The sequence below is a fragment of the Nomascus leucogenys genome, chromosome 15, assembly GCF_006542625.1.
Source record: "Nomascus leucogenys isolate Asia chromosome 15, Asia_NLE_v1, whole genome shotgun sequence".
NCBI lineage: Eukaryota > Metazoa > Chordata > Mammalia > Primates > Hylobatidae > Nomascus > Nomascus leucogenys.
Window position 1 is genome coordinate 81,474,920 of NC_044395.1, and position 16,596 is coordinate 81,491,515.

The 16,596-nt window shown below is 42.9% G+C and overlaps 1 protein-coding gene across 2 annotated transcripts in view; it reads left to right on the forward strand.

Moving 5' to 3' along the window:
• Positions 1-14,967, forward strand: part of SLC6A5 (solute carrier family 6 member 5) — a 60,237-nt gene extending 45,270 nt beyond the window's left edge. For both annotated transcript variants that reach the window (XM_030829048.1, XM_030829049.1), the window contains 3 exons: positions 3,232-3,332; positions 8,006-8,173; positions 10,424-14,967. In XM_030829048.1, coding sequence (XP_030684908.1) covers positions 3,232-3,332; positions 8,006-8,173; positions 10,424-10,579 — 425 coding nt within the window. In that variant the 3' untranslated portion in view covers positions 10,580-14,967. The remainder of the gene's footprint in view (positions 1-3,231; positions 3,333-8,005; positions 8,174-10,423) is intronic.
• The last annotated feature ends 1,629 nt before the right edge of the window (positions 14,968-16,596 follow it).

Genomic DNA, 16,596 nt, shown 5'->3' on the forward strand with positions numbered 1-16,596 from the left:
GGCTGAATGGTACGCCATCGTGTATGTACACCACATCTTTATCCATTCATCAGTTGATGCAAACTTATGTTGATTCCATTGATGCTGCAATAAACATGAGCGCAGATATCTTTTAGACATACTGATGTCACATCCTTTGGATATACGCCCAGTAGTTGGATTGTTGGATCATACAGTAATGCTATTTTTAGTTTTCAGAGGAACATCCATAATGTTTTCCATAGTGGCTGTACTAATTTACATTCCTACCAACAGTGTACTAGGGTTCCCTTTTCTGCACAAGAGCGTACAGCTCAATGAATTTTCACCCCAATGTAACCAGCACCCAAATCAAGATATAGAACATTAGTAGGGCCTTTTTTTTTCTTTTTCTTTTTCTTTTGAGACAGAGTTTCACTTTGGTTGCCCAGGCTGGAGTGCAGTGGTGCGATCTTGGCTCACTGCAACCTCCGCCTCCGGGGTTCAAACGATTCTCCTGCCTCGGGCTCCCAAGTAGCTGGAATTACAGGCATGCGTCACCATGCCCAGCCCAGCTGATTTCAATATGGCCTCAGCTTAAAAACTGCCGCCCGGTCTGGGAAGAAGTGAGGAGCTCCTCTGCCCAGCCACCCCGTCTGGGAAGTGAGGAGCGCCTCTGCCCGGCCACCACCCCGTCTGGGAAGTGAGGAGCGCCTCTGCCTGGCCGCCCCGTCTGGGAGGTCTGCCACGGACGCCAGACGCAATGTGCGGGCTGGACGTGGTGGCTCACGCCTGTAGTCCCAGCACTCTGGGAGGCTGAGGTGGGTTGATCACTTGAGGCTAGGAGTTCGAGACCAGCCTGGCCAACATTGCGAAACATATGAAAAATACAACAGACAAACCAACCAACCAACCAACCCAGCGACAACAAAACAGTTCTACCCTGGAATCATACTCTAATTTTTTCTATTTTCCTCCCTTTCTGATCCTTTATCCCACTTGCTTTTTCTTCCTCTTCCTTCTCCTTCTTCTTTGTCAAATAGAGGATTGAGTTATTATCATTGATCCATACAAAGTCCCTCTCTCATTTATTTTCTTTAATTCCCACCCGCCATTTCTGTTCCCTGTCTTCCCATGTGCAAGCTTCCTAATGTTCGATATGCATCTTTTTGTTTGTGTGTATTTTCAGAAAATGTTTATTGTTTTTGTGTGCAAAAAAATTAATAAAATTCCTTCTAGTCCTATAAAAAAAAAAAAAAAAACTCATCATTCCGGCCGGGTGCAGTGGCTCACGCCTGTAATCCCAGCACTTTGGGAGGCCGAGGTGGGCGGATCACGAGGTCAGGAGATGGAGACCATCCTGTCTAACACGGTGAAACCCCATCTCTATTAAAAATACAAAACCCTGGGCGTCGCGGCGGGCACCTGTAGTCCCAGCTACTCGGGAGTAGAGATGGGGTTTCACCAAGTTGGCCAGGCTGATCTCGAACTTATGCCCTCAAGTGATCCACCCGCCTTGGCCTCCCAAAATCCTGGGATTACAGGCTAGAGCCACCATGCCCGGCCCAGCGGGGCCATTTTTTAAGGGACTGAATTGAACTATTCCATTCTGCAGAGGGAAAACTCCAGTCTCTGCTTTCTAGCCCAGCAAGAGATTGTCTTCTCGCATCACATCCATCCTTCCCCACTTCCAAGTAGCAGAGGGCAGGCACTGAAAATACAGGACCAGGAAGGATAAGTGGGGACTGAGGTGGGTGTGGTGGGGGCACTGATCAGATGAGGGCAGCTAGTACAGGTGGTGGCCAGGGAGGTGATGGCAGAAGGGGGAGAGGTGGCCAGTGAGGGCGGGAAGAGGAGCACCCAGAGACTGAATTCACCTGCTCTCGTGGAGCTCAGGGCAAAAGACCCAGAAATCTGAGGAGGCTGGGAAATCCTGAGAAAAGGAGAAGCAAGGGACCAAGGTCTAGAAAAAAGGCCTGAAAATGTGCAAGGAGTATTCTTGATGGGAGGAGTTGTTGGTAAGTCCCTCTTGTCCTGCAGGTACCCACTTTTCACGAAAATGATGGAGGATGAAGGAATGATGAGGTTTTTTTTTTGAGACGGAGTCTCGCTCTGTCGCCCAGGCTGGAGTGCAGTGGCGCTATCTCGGCTCACTACAAGCTCCGCCTCCCGGGTTCACGCCATTCTCCTGCCTCAGCCTCCCGAGTAGCTGGGACTACAGGCGCCCGCCACGACGCCCAGCGTTTTTGTATTTTTGGTAGAGACGGGGTTTCACCGTGTTAGACAGGATGGTCTCGATCTCCTGACCTCGTGATCCGCCCACCTCGGCCTCCCAAAGTGCTGGGATTACAGGCGTGAGCCACCGCGCCCGGCCGGAATGATGAGTTTTTAAGCTGAGGCCATGTTGAAATCAGAGCTGCTGACTATGAAGGAGCTTGAACTTGGAGACCGTGCAGGTCCATTCAACATCTTAGTCCCACAGTTCCGGGAAGGCCACACTTTTGAAGAGATCGGGAAAGAATGCAAGAAACTGCCCAATTCTAAAATATTTCTCAATGCCTTTTTCTTTCGAGGAGTGGTTTTAAAAACCTTCCTAAACCAAGAGGGTGCAGGGATGGCGGTTGTCTAGGGCCATGAGAGTAACCATCTCCTCTGTTTTTACTTTAGTGAGGTTGATGAATGACCAGGAAGACAGCAGTCCTTTGGGTTCCAACAAAGTGGGTGATGGACACTTGGAATTTACGTTGGTTTTTGTGTGCTGTTATCATCTTGCACGGCACAAAGATAAATGACTCATCAGAAGAGTGTCCTTGGGAGGGTGGAGGATAAAAACCAGTGTGTAGTGATTTTCTCTCTAAATTCCAAGGCTTTCAGAATATGCTCTGCTTATTGACCACAATCTTCACTGGTTTTGCCAGAGTTGTCACTAAGCACCTCAGAAAACAGCTGCACATGTGAGATGTCAGGTTGTGGCAATACTGAGAGCCTGGGCCAGGCTGGAACTGAGCTTTTTAGATGTCACCGTGGGCTGACATTTTTGAACCTTACCACAGAGCATATTTAATATCTATTTGAGTGTTCAATTTGCCTTAATCTTCCTGGCAGCGAGTCATTTGTCTGATGCTTCCCTGCATAATAGAGGTCATGTTGAAACCGGGCTGGGGCCAGCCCTAGCCAATGGTGCTTGAGTGAGGGGCTCTAGTGCCTGCCCTGCCCCCACCTCACCTTCCTCCTACTGTGCCTTATACCTGTTCTCTGCTTGTCTATTTGCAGGCTTGCAAAGATTCTGTGAAGATATAGAGATGATGATTGGATTCCAGCCTAACATCTTCTGGAAAGTCTGCTGGGCATTTGTAACCCCAACCATTTTAACTGTAAGGATTTTGCATGTTTTCTTGTGTAGATAGCACCTTGCATACGTATGTGGTGTTTTACATTTGAACAGTGCGTGCCTGTGTGTGAGCCTGGGAGCTGGTAGGTTGGGCGGTGGTCTTGTCTTTCAAATGAGAAAAGTGAAGTTCAGAGTTGAAAAGACTTGCCTAAAGGTGCCTAGCAGGTCAGGTGCAGAGCTGGGACTCATGCACAGGCCTTTGGAGAACCCCTATGGCACATTTCCCATTATAGCAGTCTGCTTTATGTACTAATAATGGATTACAATACAGCCACGTTTTCCACGTGCTAACCATGCTGTAGGCTTTGTTCACAGTGCTTCCTATGTGTAGCCTCATCTCTCCCTCACAGCAGCTCCTCAAGGTTGGCATAATTATCTCCACTTTACAGATGAGGAAGCGGAAGCCCAGAGTTGATGTGGCTTGCCTTGCCGTGTACGTCTAATAATTATCAACAGCTTGGATTTGAACTTAGGCGGTCTGGCTCTAGAATTCATGCTCTTAATCACTGTTCAACACATCTGCTCCACAATTAATATAGCATTAAACTTTTATGCTAATTTTTGTTGCTTTTGAGAACTACCTTGTCATCTTCAAGCGGGATGATGACATTTTGGGATCATCTGACATTTACCTTCTTAAAGATCAGAGCCTTTCACGTTTCAGAAAATCTGCACTTCAGGGACTTACATTCTCATTTTGTCACCTTTGTTATTGTGCTATAAGCTGCCAGCTTTGCCCCACTTCGCACTGCAAACACAGCAATTGACAGAGATCCTTCCCCATCTTCCTCTGTGGCTTGTACAGGTGGAATTTTGGGAACGCTGGAGGATGTTGGCTGTAATTCCCACAGAGCCCAGTAGATGGCACTAGAAACCAGATTAAGGCCTTTGTTTTACTATTACACGTGGTCCCAGTTTTGCTAAAGGAAAGCAAGACAGGATGAAAGTATAATTGCAAAGGGAATGCATTTTTTTTCTTTCTTTCTTCTTTCCTTCCCTCCCTCTCTCCCCTTCCTTCATAAAATGAGTTTTAATCAAAACATCTCAATTTCTTTCTGAAAAGCTAGAAATGTAGACAGAAAAATCGTTCAGCATTGATCTTCCTCTGTGTTGACGCGAACATCGTACTGAGGCTGACATCTGTACCTATATTTTAGAGTCTGCAATTTGTCTGAAAAGGCCCACCAGATTCGGGGCATGAGAGTTGAAAAGGGTAGGCTTTCTATCTCTTGAATTCAGGACTGGAATGTATATGAAGGACTCGAATTTACCTAATCGGTGGGAAGAGAACATCTGCGAACAGACAGACTCGCAGGCCTCCAGTGTTCCCATCTCTACTGTGCTTGCCCTTTTCCCCGGATCTCACGATTTATGCTTGGCTAAAATCAAAGTTAGAACCTGTTCTAGATTCTCTCTTGCTTTTCTTCCCACCCCAAAAGATACTGTACTTCAGAGGATTTTATTATACTCTGGAACAACATTTCACATAGTAATAATCAGCACTGCCATTTGTTGTGGTCTGTATGAGGCAGGCACTTTATAAGCATGTTTCTAAAGCTTAGGACCACTTCGCCTGCTGGGTGATTCCTCTCTCATTTTACACATGTGTGCACTGAGGCTTGGAGAGATCAAGGAACTTGCCCAAGGCCACTAGATTTGGAGGTGACAAGGCCAAGAATTGAATCCAGGGCTGTCTAAGCTTCAAGCCAATACCTATATATTATTTCTAAAAACCTAGTACTTTCATCTTCGATTAGAGTTTGGCCAGTTTGGATTACAATAGTTCTAATCATTTTTGTGAGCAGAATGTCAGAGAAGAGGAATTTTAGGGACTTGCTGTTTTTTGAGAAAGTTCCTCAACTGTGTTGTGCTTCACTTAGTTTCTTATATAAATCTTATGCCAGAAAGTTGTGGAGAGGTCTCAGAAAATATCCTGAACCAGATTCCCCTTCTGTGTTGGCTGGGAACTAGGGACAATGAGAAGGGGTCAATTCCATCATCATTGTCAACTGATGAGTCTCCCTCCAGCACCTTCTTTGGCTGCCATCACAAAAAGGTCAGGGTGTACCCGACTCAGTGGCTAAATTATTATCTCTCATGGCCAGTCCCAGCCAAGGACAGGGTTTTGTCAAAGTTAACTTGGCAGATGGAAATTTATGGCAAAGGACAAATTTGCACAGGTAAGTTTGATATGATATTTGTGCAACTGGAAATGAGTGTTGGAGGACCAAGCCCAATACTTATTTTTTGCCATTTGCCCTTCTATAAAATGGATACTTGTGGTGTGCTGGAATAGGCTAAGATTATGGGTTTAAATTACTTTGGAGCCCCTAAAATGAAATTGATCATTTTTATATATGCCTTCATTGGATTTATAGAGCTATAAATATTCTCCATGCAATTATTGTATACATAGTCAGATCACGTTACTGAGTTATGCATGCACATAAGCAGATGTATTGCTATTTATATAGTAAATGAAATGGAGCAGCTTACCATAATTACATTAGGCCATACTTCCAATGCTCTGGTTAATAAAGCTTATAACTCTAGGGACAAATGTTTAAAAAGGGGCCTAGAGTAGATATCTCTTTCCATAGAAGACTTTTTTCCAACAGTTGTCTTTGGGCTCATGTTGCTTTGAATCAATATATTGAATTATTGTTGTACCGAAATAATCACTTGCCCCAGCTTCTTGGGCTTTGCAGCAATAATACAGATGCCTTACATCCATCTAGCACTTCACACTTTTCTAAAACACTTTCATACATTATCTTTCCTTGCAAAATTCCTTCCAATCACTTTTGGGCAGTTATTTTGTTGTTTAAATTAGGAAGAGAGGGGTGGGGAGAGGAGGAGAGAACTTACATGGGTACATTATTCTAGGCTGCTGTTGCTACAGGCAGGGCGAATACAGGGAGCCATACACTTTTCAGGGAAATTTTCCCCCAAAGGATTGAGTAGAGAAATTAGAACCTTGGCTCCACTTTTTAAAGATGCCTCTATTTTCAGCACTTGAATTCCTTTCTTTCTCTTTAGCTGCACTAGCCAAGTCTTCAGAGGGTTCTCATGGCTGTTGCTAGCCCAAGTGTGCAGTGATAGGAGTTAATGGGCAGAAAACACATCATGACCTCTCTTAAAATCAAGGGGGGACTCATGAATAAATACCAAACTATCATTTCCAGAAAACCCCTGTGTGGTATACACAGAGTGAGATATATCCATTTTATAGCAGGGAAGTCTGTGACATAAAGGTCCCTCAGCTAATTAGTGGTTGGGCCAAGATTAGCCTGCTGGTCTCTGGGCTCACAGCTCACCACTTGGTGATGACGCCTGTTCTCCTTGAGTCATTTAAGAGGAGCTGTGCATCCCTTCTGTTTGTCCCACAGCTTATTATAGGACCAAGCTTCCAGCTTAGTCACTGCCTAGGGACCACTCTGGGTCTCACTCAGCCAGCATTAGAGGCAGCTCCTGGATGTGGGCCATTCCTCATTCCAGAAGAAAGCAAAGTAGATTCAATTTTTTAAAAGTAAAAATACATAAACGTAATGGGTTTCCCCTCCCCTCCCCTTCCCTTCCCTCCCCTCCACCCCCACCCCTCTTGCCCTCTCCCCTCCCCTCCTCTCCCCCTCCCCTTCTATGCCCTTTCCTTTTCCTTGAGACCAAAACTCGCCCTATTGCCCAGGCTGGGGTGCAGTGGCATGATCTCGGCTCACTGCAGCCTCTGCCTCCCAGGTTCAAGCAATTCTCCTGCCTCAGCCTCCCAAGTAGCTGGGATTACAGGCGTGTGCCACCATGCCTGGCTAATTTTTATATTTTTAGTCGAGATGGGGTTTGACCATGTTGGCTAGGCTGGTCTCAAACTCCTGACCTCAGGTGATCCACCGCCTCAGCCTCCCTAAGTGCTGGGATTACAGACGTGAGCCACTGCACCTGGCCTGGGTTTCTTTCTTATAACAAAATCTCGATTATTACCTATTATAGAAAATATAGGCCGGGCACGGTGGCTCACACATGTAATCCCAGTACTTTAGGAGGCTGAGGTGGGCAGATCACCTGAGGTCAGGAGTTTGAGATCAGCCTGGCCAACATGGTGAAATACTGTCTCTACTAAAAATACAAAAATTAGCTGGGTGTGGTGGCATATGCCTGTAATCCCAGCTATTCGGGAGGCTGGGGCAGGAGAATCGCTTGAACCTGGGAGGGGGAGGTTGCAGTAGCCGAGATCACACCATTGCACTCCAGCCTGGGTGACCCAGTGAGACTCTGTCTCAAAAAGAAAAAAAAGAGAAAAAGAAAATACAGACAACTCCTTAAAAACACCCACTATCACCCCTGCCCACCTCTGCCTACTTGTCACCTTGGTATATATCCTTTAAACTTGTCTTCTCTGCCTGTCTGTATATATACACATGCACACATATTGCTCCGCTCCCATGGTTTGGCAACTGCAGAGTCAGCAGCTCAGAATATATCATTTCCATCTCTTTGAAATTTAGTTTCTTCATTTGAAAAATGGATTAATACTACTACTCTTTCGTGGATATAAAATAATAGAGATGAAAGCATCAGACTCATAACAGAGGTTTAATAGTGTTGAGTGCTTGAATAATTCATGCCACCACCCTAACACGTGTGTCACTTTTCTCTTTCCAGTTTATCCTTTGCTTCAGCTTTTACCAGTGGGAGCCCATGACCTATGGCTCTTACCGCTATCCTAACTGGTCCATGGTGCTTGGATGGCTAATGCTCGCCTGTTCCGTCATCTGGATCCCAATTATGTTTGTGATAAAAATGCATCTGGCCCCTGGAAGATTTATTGAGGTAATTCTACTTCTTTCCCTCCCAATTCCTCCCAAGGGAAAGCCCATAAAAGCTCTGCATGTTAAAAAACAAAAGATTCGGTAAACTTATTCAAGAGGGAGACTTGGTGATGAAGCGATTACAGTTGCCACCGTTTCTGTTAAACCCATTTTTATTATGTATGAGTCCTCTAATGGAGGGGCTCAGCCAATCTGCAAGCAGAACTGTTATTATGCTAGTACTCAGTGTGGTGACAGCTCTGGGAAATAAATGATCGGAGGGTCTCCTCTTTACTGGAGTTTCCTCCTCCTCTCCTCTCATCCACAGTTTAAATCTCAGTGTTGTGTTTTTAACCACACATCAGATTCCCCCTTCCCTGATGCTCCTCTCTGTCTAAGGCTTCTTCTTCCCAAACATCTATTACCATTAAACTTAAAATCACTACCCCCTCCGGTTGTGCCTCTGTTAGGGATGGTTGAGGGTTTCAGCTGATTAAAATGTCACTGTTCCCATAGAATGTAGTGAAAATTTCAGGACGTGGCTGGTATGAGGTGAGACTTGTCTTTGTCAATTGATCCCTTGCTGGACCCAATTCCCATCTCTAATGTGGATAAACTAATGTCCCACTGTCACTCCTGAGTGAATGGGAAGGGGACTGCCTCTTGTGCCACCAGTGAAGTGTGGTCAGGCTTTTGTTATTTATGAGGAGTCACTCGCTCAGGTGTGCTAGGAATCACTCAGCCTTGCCTCAGTCTTGAGGATCCAGGAATCTGGCATTTTGGACTAAATCAGGGCAACTTAGGTTTGCTCCAGCGACCAGCAGCATCCTTCTCACCTGAGAACTTGTTGGAAATGCACATGATCAGAATCCAGGCAGAAGACTCCTACTGAACCAGAGTCTTGGAGAAATGGGACCCTGGCATCTACAGTTTAACAAGCCCCCTTGTTAGTGAAGCATTGGACTAGACTCAGGTGATAGAAGGCAGAGAACAGTTTGGGCTTTGCTGTTGGTCTGATGGGTTGAAAAAGGAATGAAGAAGGAACAGGCCTCTGGGTTATCCCATTGAGGCTCTGGAGGGGAGACAGAGGATGGGAATCAGGCATGTGGTACGTGCACAACACAAAAGTCCACTGGGTGGGGAGGTAGCTTTTGTCTTCATTGGACTAACGGTGGAGACAGAATTAGCAAAAGGAGGTATAGGAGTCTTTTTGCTGCAGCTGTATTCTAGTTTCCAACCTCAGGAAATTCTGTTATTCCTTTGAGGTAAATGAGGTAAGTGACTGGCCCCATGGGCTTCCAGAGATGGTTCACTCCTGCCCCACATAAGCCTCCCCACCAACTGACCCAGAAATCTCTTTCCCTCTGAATAGAACCTGGTTTAGCCTCTGCTACTTTTGTCTTAGGCTAAAATTCTCTAAACTGATTGAGTTGGCTGTATAAATTTATTAGGGTGGATTTGGGACACAAAGGTTGCAAACTGATGATTAAGGAGAGATTAAACTAACAGCTCTAAGTACCAGCTTCACTTTAAAAGCTAATAAACATATAATTGTTCCCTCTTAGTCAGAAATATGTTTTCTTTCCTTTTTCTAGAAAATGTTCCAGTCAAGTTATGTTTTCCATAAAAATTTCAGCTGAAGGATTAGAGACATTCCTATTATTTTTAGCTTGCCTGCAAGAACCCACACTGCTGAACCAAGTCAGAAGCGTGTATTTTGTCAACAGATAATTAAAATCTTTGTTCACTCTTGGCGATGTATCTTTGGGGTTGGATTTTTTTTTTTCCTCCGGTCATTTATATCTTTCTGGGAAATATGCTAAACAAAATCCAATTATTTAGATGTAGCAATCCACTGTTGAGACTACAGAACAAAAGTAATCAAGCACATGTCTTTTGCAGACTGTGTTTGGCAGTGAAGAGAGAAGCTTGTGGATTCTCTTCATTTGGAGGGAAAAATGTATAATTAAAATCTGGGCCCTTTATCCTCTATTAATCTTGTCCAAGGCAAACACAGAGCAATTGCAATATTGCTTGCAGGGTGATGTAAATAATTTCAAGTGAACCAGACTAAGTGTCCTCTTTAATGTCTCTGGCCTAGTTAATTAATGAACGCTTATCTTCCTAACTACCTCTCTTGGTAGAAGGCCTCTTGGCTCAAGCAAGGATTCTGGTCAAAGTGGTCATCAGCAGTTTGGGGATGGGTGGGTCGTCCCCAGGTGAGGAAGGTGCATTACTTCTGTGACCATGTCTGTCTTTGGCTTCTTTGCAGAGGCTGAAGTTGGTGTGCTCGCCACAGCCGGACTGGGGCCCATTCTTAGCTCAACACCGTGGGGAGCGTTACAAGAACATGATCGATCCCTTGGGAACCTCTTCCTTGGGACTCAAACTGCCAGTGAAGGATTTGGAACTGGGCACTCAGTGCTAGTCCAGTGGTGTGGGATGGTCCAGACTTGATCCTGTTTTTCCTCTCTGCCTCCTCCTAATGTTTTCCATAGCTCTCCTTCCATCTTTCTTCATCTTTCTTCCTACATCTTGGTTCACATCCATGCATGAGAGTGATTATGCAGAAAAGTAGGCATAGTGTTGCATGCTGTAGTAAAGAGCTACACAGACCACCTGAAGCACTGTTTGCCTGTGCCCATGGTGACTGTTTCTGGTCAGGTTGGTCCCTTGACCACACGTTTTACCCCGCAGAGGAGGATCAGTTAGGTGAGCGCTGGTAGGTATGCGTGGTTTGGTCAATAGAGAGGTATCCACGGTGTGATGGCATGGGGTGGTGCCAGTAAGGCATATATAGAATGGCCGAATTACAAGACTTAATTTGGACTTGAACAGAACTGAGCAATGTAGTGATCTTGTTCAGACACACAAAGTTCACGACAGGTTTTTTTTTTTCTGGAGAGTCAGCAGTGGTCAGAAAATGTTTTGGATGTAAGACAAGACCATTCAATTTGGACACCACTGAGGTGGTTAAGTTTATATTTCCAGTCACCACTGGGGATCTATTTCCTTCATTTGGATCAGCAATCTCCAGTTACCACTAACTCAGACGCTACAGTCTGCACATTGTGACTTTGATTGAACTGTCAGTTTTCTTCCCTCAACTGTCTTTTTTTGTTTTAAATAACCACATTTGTGAGTTCTTTTGGTCATTTCCTCCACCTCTGCCCAAGAAGCCATCATATAAGTTGTGCCTCATTTTGTACGTTCATAGTAGGGCTCCATGCTAGTTTCTACATGATATTTAGCACCATGGTTCAATGTCACGATCCTGTGTTTCTTCTCTCAATGTCTTTCTGTAAGCTGTAGACACCTTGTCTTTTGACCTCTGGGAAAACAAGACTTACCCTGGTTCTGTCTATATATTATATATATAGGACACAAGCTCTTAAAAGACAGATAACTTCTTAATTTTTACTCTTTTTCATTCACAGTAAATGCCAATTGTGGTCATAGAGAAATCAAAGAAGTGGAGAGTTTAATAGAAAGCAACCACAATATTTACTGCACTGGTAGTACATTTTAGGACATGGTATTTATAGAACTTTCTGATAAATACAGCTTAGGTAAGTAGCGAGTGAGCCAATTAAGACTATAGCTTTTAAGACTACATTCAGCCGATTCAATTTGAAGAGTTCCCTATTCACAGTACTCATTTTAACTGCACTCTAATGAGAGCGGATCATATGTCTGCAGAAATTGGCGAAGTGTAAACTTTATTATCTTCTTGTATCCTAAACATGCATATATGAAATTTTTAAAATGTGACATGTGTTCATGTAGTGTGTACTTATAGTGGTGATTTCTGTCCTTATAAATATCTTATGAATTCTGTAGAGATGGTGAATTTAGTATAGTGTAGTCTGGGGATTTTATTTTCCCTTACAGTAATAATATCTAAACCTAAAATTGTTTCCTTTAGGGGAGAATCATTTCGATCATTTTCTTCATTTATCTTCATAGTACAGGGTCTCAGACAAAGTTTTCAGTTCAAATCTTGTATATTGTTGTGATATTTTCATCCTGTTTAATAGCAATGAAACCCAACAACAGACTTTAATGTACATTTTTTTTAAAAAGATTTCATTTGTTAAAAAAAGTCTCAACTCATTTCACTGAGCTCTTCCTTTTCTAGGGCAAGTATCATTGCCATTTGCCAACATCAGTATGAACTTCCAGTTTTTAAGAGTAGCTTGTGAAAGGTTTTAGAAAAGGAAACAAAGATGGGTTTTGAACTTTAGATTTTCATGTCTTTTGTCTGCAGTGTATATTTGTTCTCCCCTCTCCTTCTCCTCCTGTCCCCTCTTGTCTCCCAAAGCTCGAACTTGCTTGAGTCTATCACAGAGACTAAACCCTGAGCTGCCCCTAAACTTAGCTTTAGGAAGCTGAACTGTGGCCTCACCTGTCTGCCATGAACACAGGTTTCTCTAAGAAAGCCATATTGATGAGAAGCCCCCAATTACTGCAGCAGATGTCACACAATGATACCAAAAATCAGCCTCTCCAACTGATACCTGGTAGAGTGAGAGGAGCCCGGAGGAATAACTTAGGCCTGGAAATTATCTGCAGGCTTTCCAATTTGAAGGTTGAGAAAAAGAGCTTAAATCAATTAGCATTCTCTCATGGGACTGGTATGTTTGTGTCAGGATGAATGGTTTTTGGCTCTCTTGTTGCCTCTTGGCTAAAACTTGAGTCTGATGCTGGACGCCAATCCAATTTCTGCTAATTATTGCTTTTGTGATTAAAAGAAGGTAGGGGTGGGGGCTCCCATAGATGCTGCCAGGTTTGTTTTGTACAAACTGAAAGTTAATTGTGAAAACGGAGACCTTGTCACTAGCTGCGTGTTTTGGATTTGGGGGCGTTTACATTTGTGTTAATTATGATTTGTCCAGGTAAGACGCAGTAGCTGCTCCCTGAGCAGCTATTTCCCCCCCACTCGACTTCACTATAGTTTCCAAGAGTTATTTCCCTTTGTTTAAAGGGACACGCTTAGGTGAAAGGTTCCAAATTTGCCTGGAAATGGTTACCTTGTAAATTTAGCTTGTCTAATGGATTGTTTCCATGATATTAAAATGTACAGTCAATTGGAATAAAAAAATGAATGGATAAAAATAAAATGAATAACATTGTTAGAAACTGGCACCTGAAAACTTCCCTTCAAAATGGGGAAAAAAACCAAATAGCTGAGGAAAGACTTTCATTGGTTCACTGTGTAGAATGGTGGAGCACTTTCCACTTGTGAGATTATTTCATAACACCAACAAATGCCAGAAACTCATTCAGAGAAAAAAAGCCATATGTGAAAAACAGTAATCCTGTCATATCCTTAGAGGAGAAAAAATGTATATTTCTCAACCATCGGTGTTGTGACTTCTTATGCAAATGTCTTGCGTATTAGTAACTTTTATTATCTTTAGGACTGTGCTTATCAGGTACAAATGTGTCTAGTTCTGTTTTATTGTTTCTTTTTCCTTTTTATTTATGTATTGCATGAGGTCTGTGGTCAATGCAAAATCATTATGACCTCAATGTCTTTGAAATTTCCAATGTGTTTTTAATATGTAAGAAATGTAATCAACTTGTATTTCAGTAAGCAGCACTTTAAAAAGAGTTTAACACGATGACCTTTAAATGGATAGGACTTGGGTTGTTTTTATGGTAATGTTGCATTGGAGTTGAGTTTTCCTTTAATTAAGTTCTTGTTTCCTCATCTGTGTGTCTCTCAGTGCTTCCTGTCCACCTTTGCTATCAGCATGGCTTTCCCATGCCTAAAAGTAAGATTTTCTTTTCTCTTTGCTCCCTTGGCCGTAGGTTATTGTCCTCTTCCCAGAGTCTAGCACAATAACTGTTGCTCAGCATAAGGTGAGATGGCAAGATCATACTACTGTTGTTGCACCTGGATTTGAGTTGGGACATGCTTCTTTGAGGCACATGACTCGAGAGAGGACGTGCTGTGTGGCAGGGTGTTTTGCAGAACCAAAAGGCCAAGGCCAACAGAGGAGCATTTCCTTCTCTTTCACACCGGGTATCAAGCAGAAAACGTCCAGGCTGGGAGCAAAGGTGTGGGTGATTCTGCCTTGATACTCCTTTCCCCACAAAGTGGCCCTAGGATTTGTGAAAGTGAAGCTTCCTATCTTTCCCAGATTTTGCTTTAATTGCCCAGAAAGGCCAAGTAGTTTTGAAATGTGGTCTTTGCTCAGGTCACCTCTGAGTAGCCTGCAGCCAAAGAGAAAGTGTTTTCAGATTGAGTATTCATCACTTCTGAAAAGCAAGCAGTGGTTTGACTTGCCTGCTATGGATTAAATACATCTTCAGGTAACCATTTGCCTTATAGGTGTATTTTACTGTTAGGATGATTCTTAGTAATTGACTAAAAACTGTTTTGTCTCTCATTTGTTCGTGTTTTTTGCACTTTATTATGGACCTGTAAAGGAATAGGTTAATTCTTACACTGTGTACTTGGCTAACATCCTAAATGCAGGCATCTTTTGTGGGTACTGTTGCCCATGAATAAATATATGTTCCCTAATCAGGTCCTTATATTTTTGCATTAACTATACATGAAGAAAATATATTATGTTACAAATGATGCATCATATATATATATCTTATAGATTACATATTATATACTGCACATTATTCATTTAAGAAGTCATTATTCTTGAGGCCCTACCTCAAATTTTGTATTTATGTATAAAAATGCAATTTATTGTATTATATATTTGCCTATTATGAACCGATATAAATTAGAATTTATCCTAATAATGTATGAGTTCACAAAACCCTAAATAAATGTCAGTGTTTAAAACATGATTATAGTATTGTGTCTCTTACAAAGCCATTACCCATCATCTTTATTTCTTAGTAAACAGCCTTATAGGTATCCCCAAGATTGATCAATTTTGTTGTGCAAAACCTGGAACAGCCATGGAAAACTGCCCTCCTGGGAAAACGAGATACTGTGCTGCTGCAGAAACAATTATCAATTAAGTTATTATATTTTTAACCATCAGAATACATTATTGTTTGCTGAGTTATTTATTAATCACCCCATGGGGGGAGAGAGAGAGGTTGGAGTAGGAGAAAGGAGGAGGAAAAAGAGAATCTGAGTAGATCTGAGATCTGAACAGAAAGACAGGACAAGTTAAAACATTGTGTATGTTTTCATGATCATTTTGTCAGTCTTCAACTATATTTCAATTTAGCAAACATTTTATGTAGTTCCTGCATTGTGCTAGGCCTCAGGCAAAATGGAATAAAACGGTCTCAAATCTTAAGGAACTCAAATTATAGTAGAAGGAAAACCTATTTCTAAAAAACAAAGAAATGCCATTTCTCTCCTTTTGAGTGGGTGGAGCCCTCATGTTCCTTACTCAGAGTTGGGGCCCCAGGGTTCAGTGTCATGTTCTCTGCTGTCTGATCAGGTCAACCCAGGGGCTTGACTCTGTACTCCTCAAATGAGCACAACATACTCATGCTCTGCCTCCATCTTCAGCTTCAGTGGTGGAAGGCTACAGAGATGATCCAGGCTATCCTCACTGGGAAAGAAATGCCCTCACAAGCTGATGCTGAAATCCACATGCCAAGTGCACAGGTGTCCAGCCTTCAGTCAAGCTCTAGGCTGGGAAAAGTCTATGATAATAAGAGCTCCATATAATACATTCAGGACTGGCCTTAAAACTGTGCTTTGGCAGGTGCACAGCACTGTGAACACTAAACTCAGTATAATGTCTTATCTTCCCAGCAACAGAGCTCCTGAAAGGGCAAGAAGTGCACTCTTGTGGGATCAGGGCTTGGTGCTGACTCAACATCTTCTATCTCCTTCCTGAGATTCCTTTGATCATTGTGTGTGTGTGTGTGTGTGTGTGTGTGTGTGTTTAACTTTTTATCTTGAAAAATTTCAGGTATACATAAAGTTGGAGAGAACAGAATAATGAACTCCTATGTCCACATCACGCAGTTTTAACAATTACCAACTTATGTCCAAGTTTATTTCATGATCCGTCTCCCCACCCTGAAACTGTTTCCTTAGAGTATTTCAAAGCAGATCCCAGGTACCATGGAATTTCAGTTAGAAATGCTCTATTATGTTTTTATAAACCTTCTAAATATGTTTTTCCTTAATTGGGGATAAGGAGAAATAGGGGAAACTTAAGGTTAATTTTTTATTTTTAGAAGAAGAGTCACCAGTCTGGTACTCCAGTCTCACTGGTGACTCTTCTCCCAGGATTTGTCATGTGATTTGCTGGATCATGGCGAAGTCTCGGAGTCCAGGGGGGAAGCTGGGGTATATGGGGTCTTGGACGTGGGCTCAGGGGCCTCAGGATAGCCCAGGTATTTTTATTCCATAACTTGATTCCTCTTGCCTCCTCCTTTCAATCAGGAAACAGAGGCAGAGGCATTCTGCAATTATGTGGTATATTCACTTGTATGATTTGCCTC